This window comes from Elephantulus edwardii, unplaced genomic scaffold, assembly GCF_000299155.1.
Source record: "Elephantulus edwardii isolate Elephantulus edwardi_28Jun2011 unplaced genomic scaffold, EleEdw1.0 scaffold00065, whole genome shotgun sequence".
Taxonomy (NCBI): Eukaryota; Metazoa; Chordata; class Mammalia; order Macroscelidea; family Macroscelididae; genus Elephantulus; species Elephantulus edwardii.
The window spans coordinates 11,774,079-11,787,766 of record NW_006399815.1 but is presented as its reverse complement, the minus strand read 5'-3'; the positions used below and the strand labels follow the sequence as shown (position 1 = coordinate 11,787,766).

Below are 13,688 nucleotides of genomic sequence, written 5' to 3'. Positions count from 1 at the left end.
CCACTAGGGGGCGGGGGGTGAGATTTGAGCCAGTTCTGATTCTATGGCATGTACAACAAGGTATCTATAAATACACACACACACACACACACACATACACACACACACACACACACACACACACACTTTCAGGAACATCAATATGTATATGTGTGATGACCATGAGATCAAGTAATATTAGTAAAAATGTCATAATAGGTAATACTATTTTTATTTATACAACAAAATGTGCTATTCGGGTGTCTTTATTTAATTTTCTTGCTAATAATGAAATTTTTTCTTCTTAATTTAGCTCCTGGTGAAGCTCCTAGAGAAGTGGGTGTAAAAGTTTTATCATCTTCCGAGATATCTGTTCACTGGGAGCACGTTATGGAAAAAATAGTGGAAGGTTATCAGGTGGGTTCAATTTTTATCAAACTCAATAGCTTTACTCATAAGTACATCATAACAGCTTTTCGAATGTGCTGCATATGTCAGTATTGTATGTCCCAGTTGTTTATCTGAAAAATAACACTATATTTTTCTGTGTCTAGTTCATTAGGCATTTATAAACTATTAACAGTACAATAGAAATTTTCTATTGCCCTTGTGAGATTTGGTAAGAGTCTGGTGTGCTGGCAAGCAGTCAGCCAAAATGAAAACTTAGTTAATAACACCCATGTTAGCCAAGGTCTTTTAAAATTACCATTGTTATAAAATTTGGATGAAGTTTCAACTTTTCAGAAGGAATTTTGGTAATTTGTAACAGTGTCCTTAAAATGTTCAATCTAGTTGACTTAATAACTCTTCTTCTAGAAATCTGTATGAAGGAAACAATTACTAATAAACTAAACATGCATTTCATAATATTGTATAGGAAAGCAGAAAATTGCCTGCACTAAAAATGTCATGATGAAAACTTACCTTGAATTAATTCTTACAGGACCAGTCAGAATCATGCAAATGGGGGGGGGGGGAACCAACAAAAAAACAGTGCTTTTCTTAGATAAAGGGAATAAGAATTGGAAGACTGAAACTTCAAAGATAATTGAAAACTTTAATATGTGCTAAAGAATTTAAGCTTGATTATACAGGAAAAGCAAAATCATCCAATATTTCTAAGCACAATGAGTGACAAATTCAAAGGAATTGACATCGTCTTACATTTACAGATGAGCAAGTGGACGTCAATGAGCTCCCAAGACTTGCCACCATTAATGTTATAGAAGTATCTAAAACTCAAGCTTTTTGGTGTTAAGTTCAGGGGATTTGCTTTTCCTCTTTCACTGACTCCGTTTGTTTAATGCAACTAGTGGACAGTCAATACCTATTTGGAGTTATGGTCCTTGAGCTGTGCTGCAGACATGGCTTTGCCTGTGCAGCTGGAGTGGCCTTCGAATGTGTGTGTTGTGTTCTCTGTTTACTTTATTTATGGGTATAATATTAACTTCATGAATCAGGGTATAGTCTGTTTTGTACAGTGCACAGAACAGTTGACATACACATGTTTTTGTTATGTGCTGTTGAGTTAGAACCAACTCATAGCCCATCCTCCTATGGGTTTTCAGAGGCTGTAAATTGCAAGGGGGGAGATTGTCCATCTTTTTTCGTGAAGTCATTGATAGATTTGAACTACATGCCTTCAGGTTTGCAGTCCAGCCCCTTATTATTAGGCCGCTAGAGCTCTCTATGGCAGACATGTTAGGCCCTAAATAATATTCATTAAGTGATGACAGAAGTAATGAAGAATTATCAGATAGTTTTACAATATGGTTTTGGCAAGAACACATTATTTCTATAGTGAGAACCTAATTCATTAAGCCAACTCCCAGTCAGTTTTTTCTCATACTATATAGATTATTATTTAGGTAGAACTCAAACTATTCACAGATGATCTTTGAAATGGTTAAATTAAAGTTACTACAAGAAGAGAAAATCATAAGAGTAAACTCTGAATACCAAGTATACTTAATTTACTAAACTAACAAAATATAGCACAGTTTTTATTGTTGTGTGCCATTGAGTTAGAACTGACTCATAGCTGACTCTCCAGTGGGTTTTCAGAGGCAGAAAGCTTCACAGGAGGAGATTGCCCCTCCTTACATGAAGCAGCTAGTAGATTTGAACCGTGTCTTTGGGATTACAGTGCAGCTTCTTACCACTAGGCCACTAGAGTTCCTATGTGTTTGATGCGTGTGAGTTGTGTTGGAGAAGAGTGCTGAATATCCCATTAACTTCCATAAGAGCAAACAAATACATCTTGGAGAAAGTGCCATCCGAATGCTCCTCAGAGGCAGAGATGGTGAAGTTTCATCTCACATATTTTGGATATTCTTTGAAAAAGGACAGCATGATGGAAGAGGTGGAGGGTCAGGGGAGAAGACAACTCTCAACAAAATGGATTTGATAGAGTATCTGAAACAATGGACTCAAATGTGTTGAGAATGATAAGGTTGGTGCAGGATAGGACAGACCTCAGATCTGTTGTTCATAGGGTCACTGTGAGTCACACTTTACTTGAGAGCAATTAACAACTGAACTAACAATTACATTTATAGCCCAAGATAAGTAATGAGGCAGAAGTTTACATAATGCTTCTAACCCCTGTATTAAAGAAGTAAAAAGAATGTTTGGAAGAGTATATTAATATTTGTAGCTTGCAAAATTAAATTTTGTTGTTGTTGCAGTTGTATGCCACCGAGTTGTGACCCATAGCGACCCTTTGTAAATTAGCTCTGAACCCTGTCCTAGCCTGAGCTAAACTCATTGTCTCCAACAGACCTAATTCCATTTGTCCATTCACTGAGTCAATCCATCTCATCCTGGGTCTTCCACTCCTGTGCTCTCCCTCCATCCCTCCAAGAATAATTTCCTGGCCATATGCCTAAAGTATGTGAGATAGAGCTTAAAAATAAAAATACTTGTCTCCATGGAACAGCCTGGTTTCACCCTCTCAAAGACAGACTTGTTTGTTCTCCTGGCATATTCAACCATGATATATGTTCAACACTCTTGTCCAGCACCACAACTCAAAGACATCAATCCTTCTTTTATCATCCTTAGTCATTGTGCACCTTTTTGATGCATAGCAAGTATTTTGTGAAGACCATGTCTTGGATCAGGCACGCCTTACTCTCCAAGCTGACATTGTTACTCTTCAGTATTCTAGAGAGGTACCAGTGCAATTGTTTTTTGCTTTACTGACTGCTGGTGCCAAGAGTATTGATTATGGAACCAAGTAAGCTGAAGGTATTAATAATCTCAATCTCATCTCTGTCTTTCATGAAGCTATTAACCCAATGGTGAGAATCTTTGTTTTCTTTTTTGTTGTTGCTGTTGAAAAATGTTTTAAATTTAGAGTCTATTTTTTATTTTTTTTAATTTTCTACTAGTTTATCTACAGAATTTGAAAATATTATATTCAAGAACAAATTTAATTTCCCTCATACCACACCCAACAAATTGTACAACCCCATGATTAATCCCCCTTCCCCCAGCACATCCTCATCCCTCTGCTTCCAACCTCTTCCACTCTTCTTGGATCCTTATACTCATTCTACAATAAAGGGTTTTTTGCAATAGTTATCCTTGTGGGACTGAGTAAGCATAATGCTCTCCAGTCCCTCCCAAATTAGGCAATAATTTACAGTCATTGTTCCTGAGTGCTGCAAAGTATTCCATTGTGTGAATGTACCATACTATTTCAATCTGTTCATTTGTGGTTGGACATTTGAACTGTTTCCTTGTTCTTGTAATGGTGAATAATGCTACTATGAACACTGGTGTACAAATCTCTGTTTGTGCCTCAGTTCTGATGTTGAGCTTCGATCCATATTGACCTTGACCTTCTACAGCAAATGGCTCATGTCCTCCTCAGTTTCAGCAAGCAAGGTTGTGTCAACTTTATAGCACTGGTTGTTGATGAGTCTTCCTCCATTCCTGATATTGCATTCCCCCTCAGAGAGTCGGACCTCCTGAATGATTTATTCTGAATATGGATTGAAAGGTAAGGAGATAGGATACATCCCTGATGCATACCATTCCTGATCCTGAACCATGCAGCGTTTCCCTGCTCTGTTCTGACTACTGCTTCCTAGTCCAAGTATCGGTCTCATGTGAGCACAATTAAGAGTTCCATGATCCCCATTCTTCTCAATTAGTCACAATGTGTTGTGATCCACAGAGTCAAATGCCTTTGCATAGTCAATGAAACACAGATAAACATTCCTCTTGCACTCTGATTTCTGCCAAGACCTATGTGACATTGGCAATGATGTCCCTACTGCCACAGCCTCTCCTAAATCCAGGCTGCACATCTGGCATTTCTCTGCTGATGTATTGCTTCAGTATTTTTTGGATCATCTTCAGCAGGATCTTGATATTAGTGATATTATTTTGTAATTTCCACACTCTGTTGGTTCACCTTTTTTGGAGTTGAAATAAATATGGATCTTTTCCAATCAGTTGGCCAGGTAGCTGTTCTCCAGATTTCTTGGCATAATCTTGTGAGTGCATCAATTCCCAGGACCTTCTTTTTTGCAAATTCCTTCAGAGTAGCTAGAACATTTGACACATCAGTGTCACAGTATTCAGCTTCACAGCAAACATGAGTTATCTCAGTACAGCAAGTGGAGAGACAAGGGCTATATTAATTAGAAGAATGTTTGACCAAAAACAATTAAAAACAGGCCTGAGGTCCGTGAATTAAAGTCACCCACCTTTGGTTTAGTAGCATCACTTTCTGTTCACTAGGCCAACTGATCTCTCTCTATGCTGTTGTAGTTGTTAAGTGCCATTGAGTCATAGGCAACTCATAGTGACCCAATGAATGAAAGATCTGGGCACTTGTATAACTTTCATCCTTTCTCCGGGTTCATAGGGTTTCCAGAAGCAAGCTATTTTGGAAGTGGATACCACTCCTGTTTCTAAGCTGGTTTTAAGAATGATAAAATTAACAAGGATGATAATACCATTTCTTGAGCCCTTACAGTAATAATATTTCACCAAACTAATATTATTAAATCTACAAATCCTATAGTCTTGGGGACTAGGTTCTATTTGTGTCCCCAGTTTAAAAATGAGCATGAAACTTGAACTGTTTAAGTGAGAATTAGCAAAACTTGATTTGAATTTGTGTTTTTTTACCCAGATGATGGTTACTTTAAAATAGCAAAAATTGTAGAATTTTTATTTCCACTTATCCTTTCTTAAACACCTTGTAATTCTTCCCCACGGTGCCTTAAATATCAAAGAGAAAAGCATGAGGGCTTAAAAGAGAACTTCATAATATTTTAGTATACCATAAGAAAATTCTCACCCATCACATATGGTAGGTGAGGTTTGACTATAATGTGGTAATTATTTCTGTTTTATAATATGATGGAAGAAGTGAGTGATGATTTAATGAGATGGATGATCAGGAAAATAAATACCCTACACTTGTGTGAAATTTTACTAGAGGTCTAAGTTATAAGGACTAGAGAGGAAGGAAAAAAGAAAACCCAAACTAGGATAGTCCACAAGTTCTGAGTGATTAGCCCCATTTCAAGTTTAATTTCCTACTTGACATTTCAAGAGAGACATGTAGCCAATGGAATTTAAAAACAAAAACCTTTGGTCTTTATCACTTAAAAACTTATCTGAAAAAAGAAACAAACAAAAACCTTATTTGATTAAAATATTTAAGTTTTGATTAAAATATTTAAGTTTTACTCATTTTTCACTTTTATCTAGTTAAAAAAAAATTACACATCCTGGCAATGTAAGTTAACTTACACAAGGCCAAGAAATCCTTATCAAAGGCATTTTAGGTCTTTTGTCTCCTATCCAGGAATATATCAAAGACTTTCTTTTCTGACCCAACAGTTAAACCATTGACCTCACCCAGCAGATAAATCAATGACATAATGAATGTAATGAAAACAAGTAAAATATACTATACCAAACAAAAATTCTTAGCAGCTGAATCAGAGATTAAGATTGATGATTGAGTTCACAATTATAATGATTATTAGGTTGAGTAGTCTCTTTGGCAATAAATAAGGCTCCAGGAATAGATGGTATACCAATTGACATATTTCAGCTAACAGATGCTTCCCTGGATGTGCTCACCAAGTTGTGCCAAGAAATTTGGAGAACAACCACTTGGCCAACTGACTGGAAGAGATCTATATTTGTTCCTATCCCAAAGAAAGGTGACCCAACAAAATGTGGAAACTACAGAACAATCTCACTGATTTCACATGCAAGCAAGATTTTACTGAAGATTATCCAAAAATGACTGGAACAGCACATCAACAGAGAACTACCAGAAGTCCAGGCTGGGTTTAGAAGGGGTCGTGGTACTAGGGATATTGTAGCTGATGTTAGATGGATCTTAGCTGAAAGCAGAGAATACCAGAGGAATGTCTATCTGTGTTTCATTGACTATGCAAAAGCATTTGACTGTGTGGATCATAACAAACTATGGCTGACTCTGAGAAGAATGGGAATCCCAGAACACTTGATCGTTCTAATGCGAAACCTATACTTGGACCAGGAGGCAGTCATCAGAACAGAGCAAGAGAACACTGCATGGTTCAAAATTGGGAAGGGCGTATGCCAGGTATGCATCCTATCTCCATACCTTTTCAACCTATATGCAGAATAGATTATCCGGGAGGTTGGGCACCACTGGACCAATTGGCAGCATCAGGATGGATGGTGAAGAGATTGAGATTGTACACAGCTTTAGTTTGCTTGGCTCCACAGTCAATACTCTTGGCACCAGCAGCCAGGAAATTAAAAGACATATGCATTGTGATGAAAAAGTGCTGTTAGGGACCTCTCCAAAGTACTGGAGAGCAATGGTGTGTCTCTGGAGACTAAGGTGAATCTGCTACAGGCCATAGTCTACGCAATCACTTGTTATGCATCAGAGAGTTGGACAATGACCAAGGAGGATAGAAGGAGAATTTGATATGCTGCTATTTGCCTTATTTTGCTTTCCCTGGGTCTCAATTTCTGCATAGCCATAGTCTTGAAGTTAATGTTCATTTAGCATTTCAATACAGCTTTACTTAGAAAGATTCTTTAGTTTAGAAAAATATAACAATAAGAAATCAAAGCTTTTGAGATATGTTACTTATTGTCTGTTTTAAAGCTATGCACTGTATTATTCAAGGTATACACCATGGGCTCTGATAGATGTGCTGGTGCTGCTTACTATTATTAACCAGTGAGATGAAAGATGTCATTTTAATCAATTATTTCCTTTTATTTTTCCTTGTATATCATTATAGATTTAACACCAATTAAGAAGCCTTTATTTGAAGAGTGAGAATTGTTTATAGCTTTATATCACACTTTTAAGAGACAAAGAATACTGTAGTTTATACTTTGGTTAATAAGTTTGATCATTTCTAGTCATAACATGAATAAAATAGAAATCTAACTTTATTTGAAAAATAAGTAATTTCTACAAGTAATGAACTTATTTTGTATAATATTTCTTTGATATTTTGACTTTTATATAAGGACCTCTGGTGTCCTAGTGGTAAGAAGTTGCGCTACAATCCCAAATGCATTTGATTTGAATCCACCAGATGTTCTGCATGAAAAGGATGGACAATCTCTTTCCATTTGATTAACTGCCTCTGAAAACCTTCTGAGAGTCAGCTGTGGGTCGGTTCTAATGCAATTGTATATAAAAACAACAACAACATGATTTTAGTATAAGCTCAAAGGAAATATCTTTACATAAATAATTCTCAAATGTACTTGCTGAAAGTATTACTGTATTTTTTTTTACACAAGTAACACATTCATTCTAAGTCTGATTACCAACTGCCAGCCACTGTGAGGTATTTTAATAAGTCTGTTTTGCTAAATTTTATACTGTAGCATGTAAAACAATTGGCATACTACCCTTATAGAAATATCTCCAGGTGGGGGGAGGACATGGCTGTCAAACTAACTGTCAAATACTGTTTTTCAGAAATAGTGTATATTGGCTTATTCTTGGTTAGGTAATGATATTTCTAAAATCAATTAAGTTTGTATTCCTGCTTGTGTTCCTTTTGAATTACCATACAAATGGTTCATAGTCAATTTGAAATTATGTAAACAGAAATACAGCAAGAAAAATGAAAAATTGCATCAGATTCTTACAAGGGTCTGTTATATATTCTAAAAGTAAATTTTGCCCACAATTATTTGCTTCTTGTTCCTTTTCTGCTTTTGGTCATCGTTAGACTACCTCAGGCAATAAATTCAGTCTTTAATGTGTCTTGACATCCATGGGTAGATGTACCTGTGCCGAGCCATCTTCTAAGACTGAAAAAAAAAACCTTTAAGCTTAGTGATACATATTTTTCTTTTTCTTTATTTTTTAAAAGGCTATCATTTCCCCACTTAAATTTCATATCCTTGTCAAAAATCAATTGACCATAAGTAGATGGGCTGATTTCTGTGTCCGTCATTGTACTGGTGCTGCACTTTCTTGACCACCAGGGCAGTACAGTAGGATTTGAAATTAAGAAGTGGGATGTCTCCTACCATGTTTCTGTTTTTATAATTTTTAAATTTTTTAATTATTATTCTTTTTAATAGACATTTACAGAGGTTTTGGATTTCCATTCAATTTTGTCCCTGCCCAATCCCTCCCCACCAGCTCACCTCCCCCCGAAGAGAAAAAGAAAAAAAAATATTCCTTCATTAGTATACAATTCCCACATCCCTTCCCCCCACCACCCCGAGTACACTTCTCTATGCAACCTTAATGCTGGATTCCTGTGCTAATCATAATACTCAATCATATATCACTTCTAATCTGTTCTTTCCCTCATCTGTTTCAATATAATATATGTAATTTATCCAGTTTTTCCTGTCATACCCCAACCCTGTAAGAATAGCAAAATAGTACAGCAAGCAACAAATGCTGGCAAGGATATGGAGAAACTGGAACTCTTATTCACTGTTGGTGGGAATGTAAGATGTTGCAACCATTGTGGAAGGCGGTGTGGAGCTTTCTCAAAAAATTGCAATTGGAGATACCATTTGACCTAGCTATCCCATTACTGGGAATATACCCCAGAGAGACCATGTCTGCCATCCAAGCAGATATATGCACACCCATGTTTATCAAAGCTTTGTTTACAATAGCAAAGAGTTGGAAGCAACCTAAGGGCCCATCAACAAAAGAAAAGATAGAGAAGCAGTGGTATATCCACACAATGGAATACTACGCCTCATTGAAAAACAAGGAACTCATGCAATATTATTCAAAGTGGGTGACCCTGGAGGATATTATACTGAGTGAAATATCTCAGTCACAAAGGGACAAATACTGCATGGTGCCGCTGTTGTAGAATGGGTCTGATACATAATTTTCTTAAGTACCATTTGAGGCTATGATGCTCATAGCCACCATCCCATTGGATACAGAGTTAATTACAAAGACTTCCCCATCACTGAAAAGTCTGAATAATGACTAAATAGTATGTAACTTGCTTATTTGCAGGTTCGATACTGGGCTGTCCATGACAAAGAAGCAGCTGCACACAGAGTTCAGGTCACTAGCCAAGAGTATTCAGCCAGGCTGGAGAACCTGATCCCAGACACACAGTACTTTGTGGAAGTCAGAGCCTGCAACAGTGCAGGATGTGGCCCGCCCAGTGACATGATTGAAACCTTCACCAAAAAAGCACGTGAGTCTCAACAGTCTTATTTTAGACTTGTCAAAAAAACTTAGAACTGATTCAGAGTGACGATGAAAGAAATCAGTCTTACCTACCAGTGTTACCACATTCAATTTGGAGTTATGACATTTTGAGAAACAGGTGCTTCTGTTTTTGTTGTTGTTGTTCTTAGATATTTTAGTATTTTCTTGGTGATTATAATAAAAATTACTACATAAAATATATGAAGGATTTTAATTTCCTATTATTTAAGTAAAATTATAGAATTCCCATTTGTAAACATAGCTGCTGAAATTTTGTGCCATTAAAGAATTAACTTGTCTCTGTTATGTTTTTAATTCATTTAAGCATTGCTTTCATATAATTGCCTGAGAAAATTCTTACTCAGCTTTTTTGTCTATGTTTTAATCCATAACTCATTGTCATTCCACAATGCAAATGCAAACTAGAAGTCATATCCTTATGCTTATTCTCTTTCCGTCCTATGTTCTCACTGTCCTTGTAGTTAGACCACCTATGCTTATGATGAGGTTTCCTGGACATTCTATTTTCTCTAGCCACAATTTTTAGCTTTCTTCTTAAACTCAGGTTGTATGTATAAAAGAATATGTGTATATGAGACTCTAGTAGTTACAGAATAATGTGAAGCTATGATTATCATTAGGGTTTGAAAACTCATGTTTTCACTGAAGAATTATATTAATGAGCTAACATTGCATAGAAGTAGAGCCTTACTTCAATGTCAGGCATGAGTTGAAATATGCTTATTCCACTTATGAAATGTGTGACAAATTATCTCTCTCTTCTAATGTTCAGTTTACTAATCTTTAAAAGGAACACAAATTTTATTTTCCCATTTATTCATTCTTTACTCATTCAATCAGTGGTATACTATGTGCCCAGCACTGCTCTAGGTATTAAGGAAACAAAGTATCAAGTCATATATACTTCTCATAGAAACACAAGCAGAAAAATATACAAACATTGCCATATCAGATGACAGAGAATCAAAGTAAATAAACAAAATACATGACACATTACAAGTGGCTTGGTTAGGAATTGAACCCAGTCAGGTGGTCAGGGAAAATGACCATCATTGATCTTTGAGAAAATGACATTTGAGGCAATTGGGATATTTTTCCCCCTCCTAAGTCTCATGAGACATGGGTATTTTAAGGGAATCCATGATATTTAATTTCTTTAAAATATTTCTGACTTCTGTATGGACAACAGATAGTGATGGGGGAGGATGAAAACAGAAAGAAAATTAGATGACTGTTTCAGTAGTCCAAGAGAGAGATGATGCTGAAGATAGAGTAGGTAGAAAGAAGTAGAAAATTTTATGCAGGTAAGGTTGACAACTTGCTACTAATTTAGGTGTAGGAAAGTAGAAGAATTGAAGACTGAAGTTTTATTTGAGAAAATGGGGATTTGGTGCTGCTATTTACTAACAATGGAAAGGATTCATAGATCAGTAGACATAGGAATAACGTGAAATATTTCTTCTTGATTTCTATATTTCTATATTTGGGAAGCCTTTTAGATATTCAGTTGAGATACGTGTCCACAGATAACAAAAAGAAATGCTATAGTTTAAAATAGAATTCTGCATAACTGAAGCCATTGGGATACATATATTTGCTTAAGAAAGAAAAAGGTGTGTATATAAAGGAGAGAAGGATCAGGATCCATCCTTAAACTATCCAAACACATAGAAGCGAAACAAAGGGCATAAATACAGTAATGGTTTTATTAAGCAAGAGAAGCCTCAAGAAAAACCCAGAAACTTGGATAATAAGAATTGCAGAGTGAAATTCTTGCAGAAGAAAGGAGGACAACTCTGTGAAATGGTACAAAAATATTAAGTTTGAAAACACTAAATAAAGTCATTTGATTTGGCCATTTGATATTTGATAAAGTAATTTGATATTGCTGACCTTAAAATAGACTATTTTTTGTGAGAAAAAGGAAAGATACTAAAGCAGAATATGAGGGAGGGGGGAAGAGTTCTATTACCTTGTGATGTGAAAGTACTTAGCATAAGTGCCTGGCATATAGTAAGCACTCATTAGCTGCTGTTGCTGTGGTGGTGGTGGTTGTGGTGGTTGTCAGCTTCATAATCATCAGCATTGTAGTCCCTGATGCAATGAAACCTACAGACTTTAGCGTAGACATGGTGACGTCCATTGCATATTATTACTTTTCACAGCTCCTAGCCAGCCTCCAAGGATCATCAGTTCAATAAGGTCTGGTTCACGCTACATAATCACCTGGGATCATGTCGTTGCACTATCAAATGAATCAACAGTGACAGGATATAAGGTATATAAAGAAGTTACTAGATTATTTCCCGCACAAACACCATCATTACAAAGTGTGATTGATCATTTGCGGTTGTGGCAGGCAACGCCTGATCAGTTTCTTATGCTGTGTAACAGGATCAGATTGCATAGTGCCATGAAAAGTCTTGAAATAAAACATTACCAGGAAATTTAAAAAAAAAACAAACTACTATATAGAATTGTTAGAATAATCATTGCTTAAGATAGAGTCAATTTTTGTTTGCAAATAATTAGAATAGCGTGGCACTGCACAATCTGATGTGTTGAATTATGTTTTATAAATTGATAAATATGAAAATTCCATGTATCCTTTATTTCACACTAGAGCTTTATCATTCTAAGTCAAATTTTAGGGATAATATGTAAAAAATGCTAAAATTATTAGATAATTTCTTTAGACTACTTCAGTTTTTAAAGACTCATTTTATCTATCCATTAAAAAGATAAACTTTTTCTGTTATTTGAGTCATCTCTAACTATAAGATTTAGATACATGAAGTATATCATCTTAGCATACCCTAAAAATATTTTAAAAATCCTCCCACATTTCTATGAAGTAAAAATAGCAAAATTTGCCGTTGTTAAACATAACATCCTCTTTTATTTATTAATTGAAAAGTAATCATTTTTGTCTGGTTTTAGTAGTACGGCTTTGGCTCATTATAGCACTTAATTAAGTATACATATTTTGGGACTTTGTAAGGTACTCTATAGACCTGATGGTCAACATGATGGCAAGCTGTATTCAACTCATAAACACTCCATAGAAGTCCCAATCCCCAGGGATGGAGAGTATGTGGTAGAGGTCCGTGCCCACAGTGACGGAGGAGATGGAATGGTGTCACAAGTGAAAATTTCAGGTAAGCCAGTCAATTAAGACACATTTCAATTAAGAACCTGTAAGTTTCTTGGCCATATGGATTCTCAGGAGTGATATTCACACCAACACATTCTTTCCCTAAATGGATTTGAAATATTGAGGATACCCTGAAATTGGATATGTCTTCCCTTTTAAGTTGTAAAAGCAAACTTGCAATTTCTCACATATTTGATGTTATCTGAATTTCAAAGCAGAATTAAAATATGATAATGTGTTAGAACAGTGCATAACACTAGACCATTATATAGTCCCAAACACTGGACTGTACTGTTTTTCTAACTCCTGCTTTTGCCCTGGATGTACTAACATAGTGATAAGACACAGTAAATTACAGCTCCTTTGCATTCTTCCTCTTTTCATCACAGTCTCTTTTTGGCAGAAGCCTTGGTTCTTCTAATAGACTTTGTTAATCAAACATAAACATTTAACAGTGATTTCTTGTATTTTTTTAAAAATGGTAGCTCTTTATTTGTTTACAGTTGATACTTTTCTCACCCTAAATGTGTGACACCGTTTGTCAGTGATATATAATTAAAGTTTATGTTGATTTGAAGATTTTTAGAGACTTTGAACTATTAAAAGATGATAAATGTTGTAGTGTATATTATTGATTTATGAGAAAATTTGGTATTTCCCTTTAACAAAAGAAATGAAAATTTATCTATCTATATCTATCTGGTATGGAGATACGATGCATCCCTGGCGTACACCCTTCCAAATTTTGAACCATGCAGTGTTCCCTTGCTCTGTTCTGATGACTGCCTCCTGGTCCAAGTATAAGTTTCGCATTAGAACGATCAAGTGTTCTGG

The 13,688-nt window shown here is 35.8% G+C and overlaps 1 protein-coding gene across 2 annotated transcripts in view; it reads left to right on the top strand.

Moving 5' to 3' along the window:
* CNTN1 (contactin 1) overlaps positions 1-13,688 on the top strand; it is a 241,776-nt gene that overhangs the window by 178,356 nt on the left and 49,732 nt on the right. For both annotated transcript variants that reach the window (XM_006888198.1, XM_006888197.1), the window contains 4 exons: positions 293-396; positions 9,479-9,665; positions 11,866-11,978; positions 12,702-12,858. In XM_006888198.1, the coding sequence (XP_006888260.1) occupies positions 293-396; positions 9,479-9,665; positions 11,866-11,978; positions 12,702-12,858 (561 nt within the window). The remainder of the gene's footprint in view (positions 1-292; positions 397-9,478; positions 9,666-11,865; positions 11,979-12,701; positions 12,859-13,688) is intronic.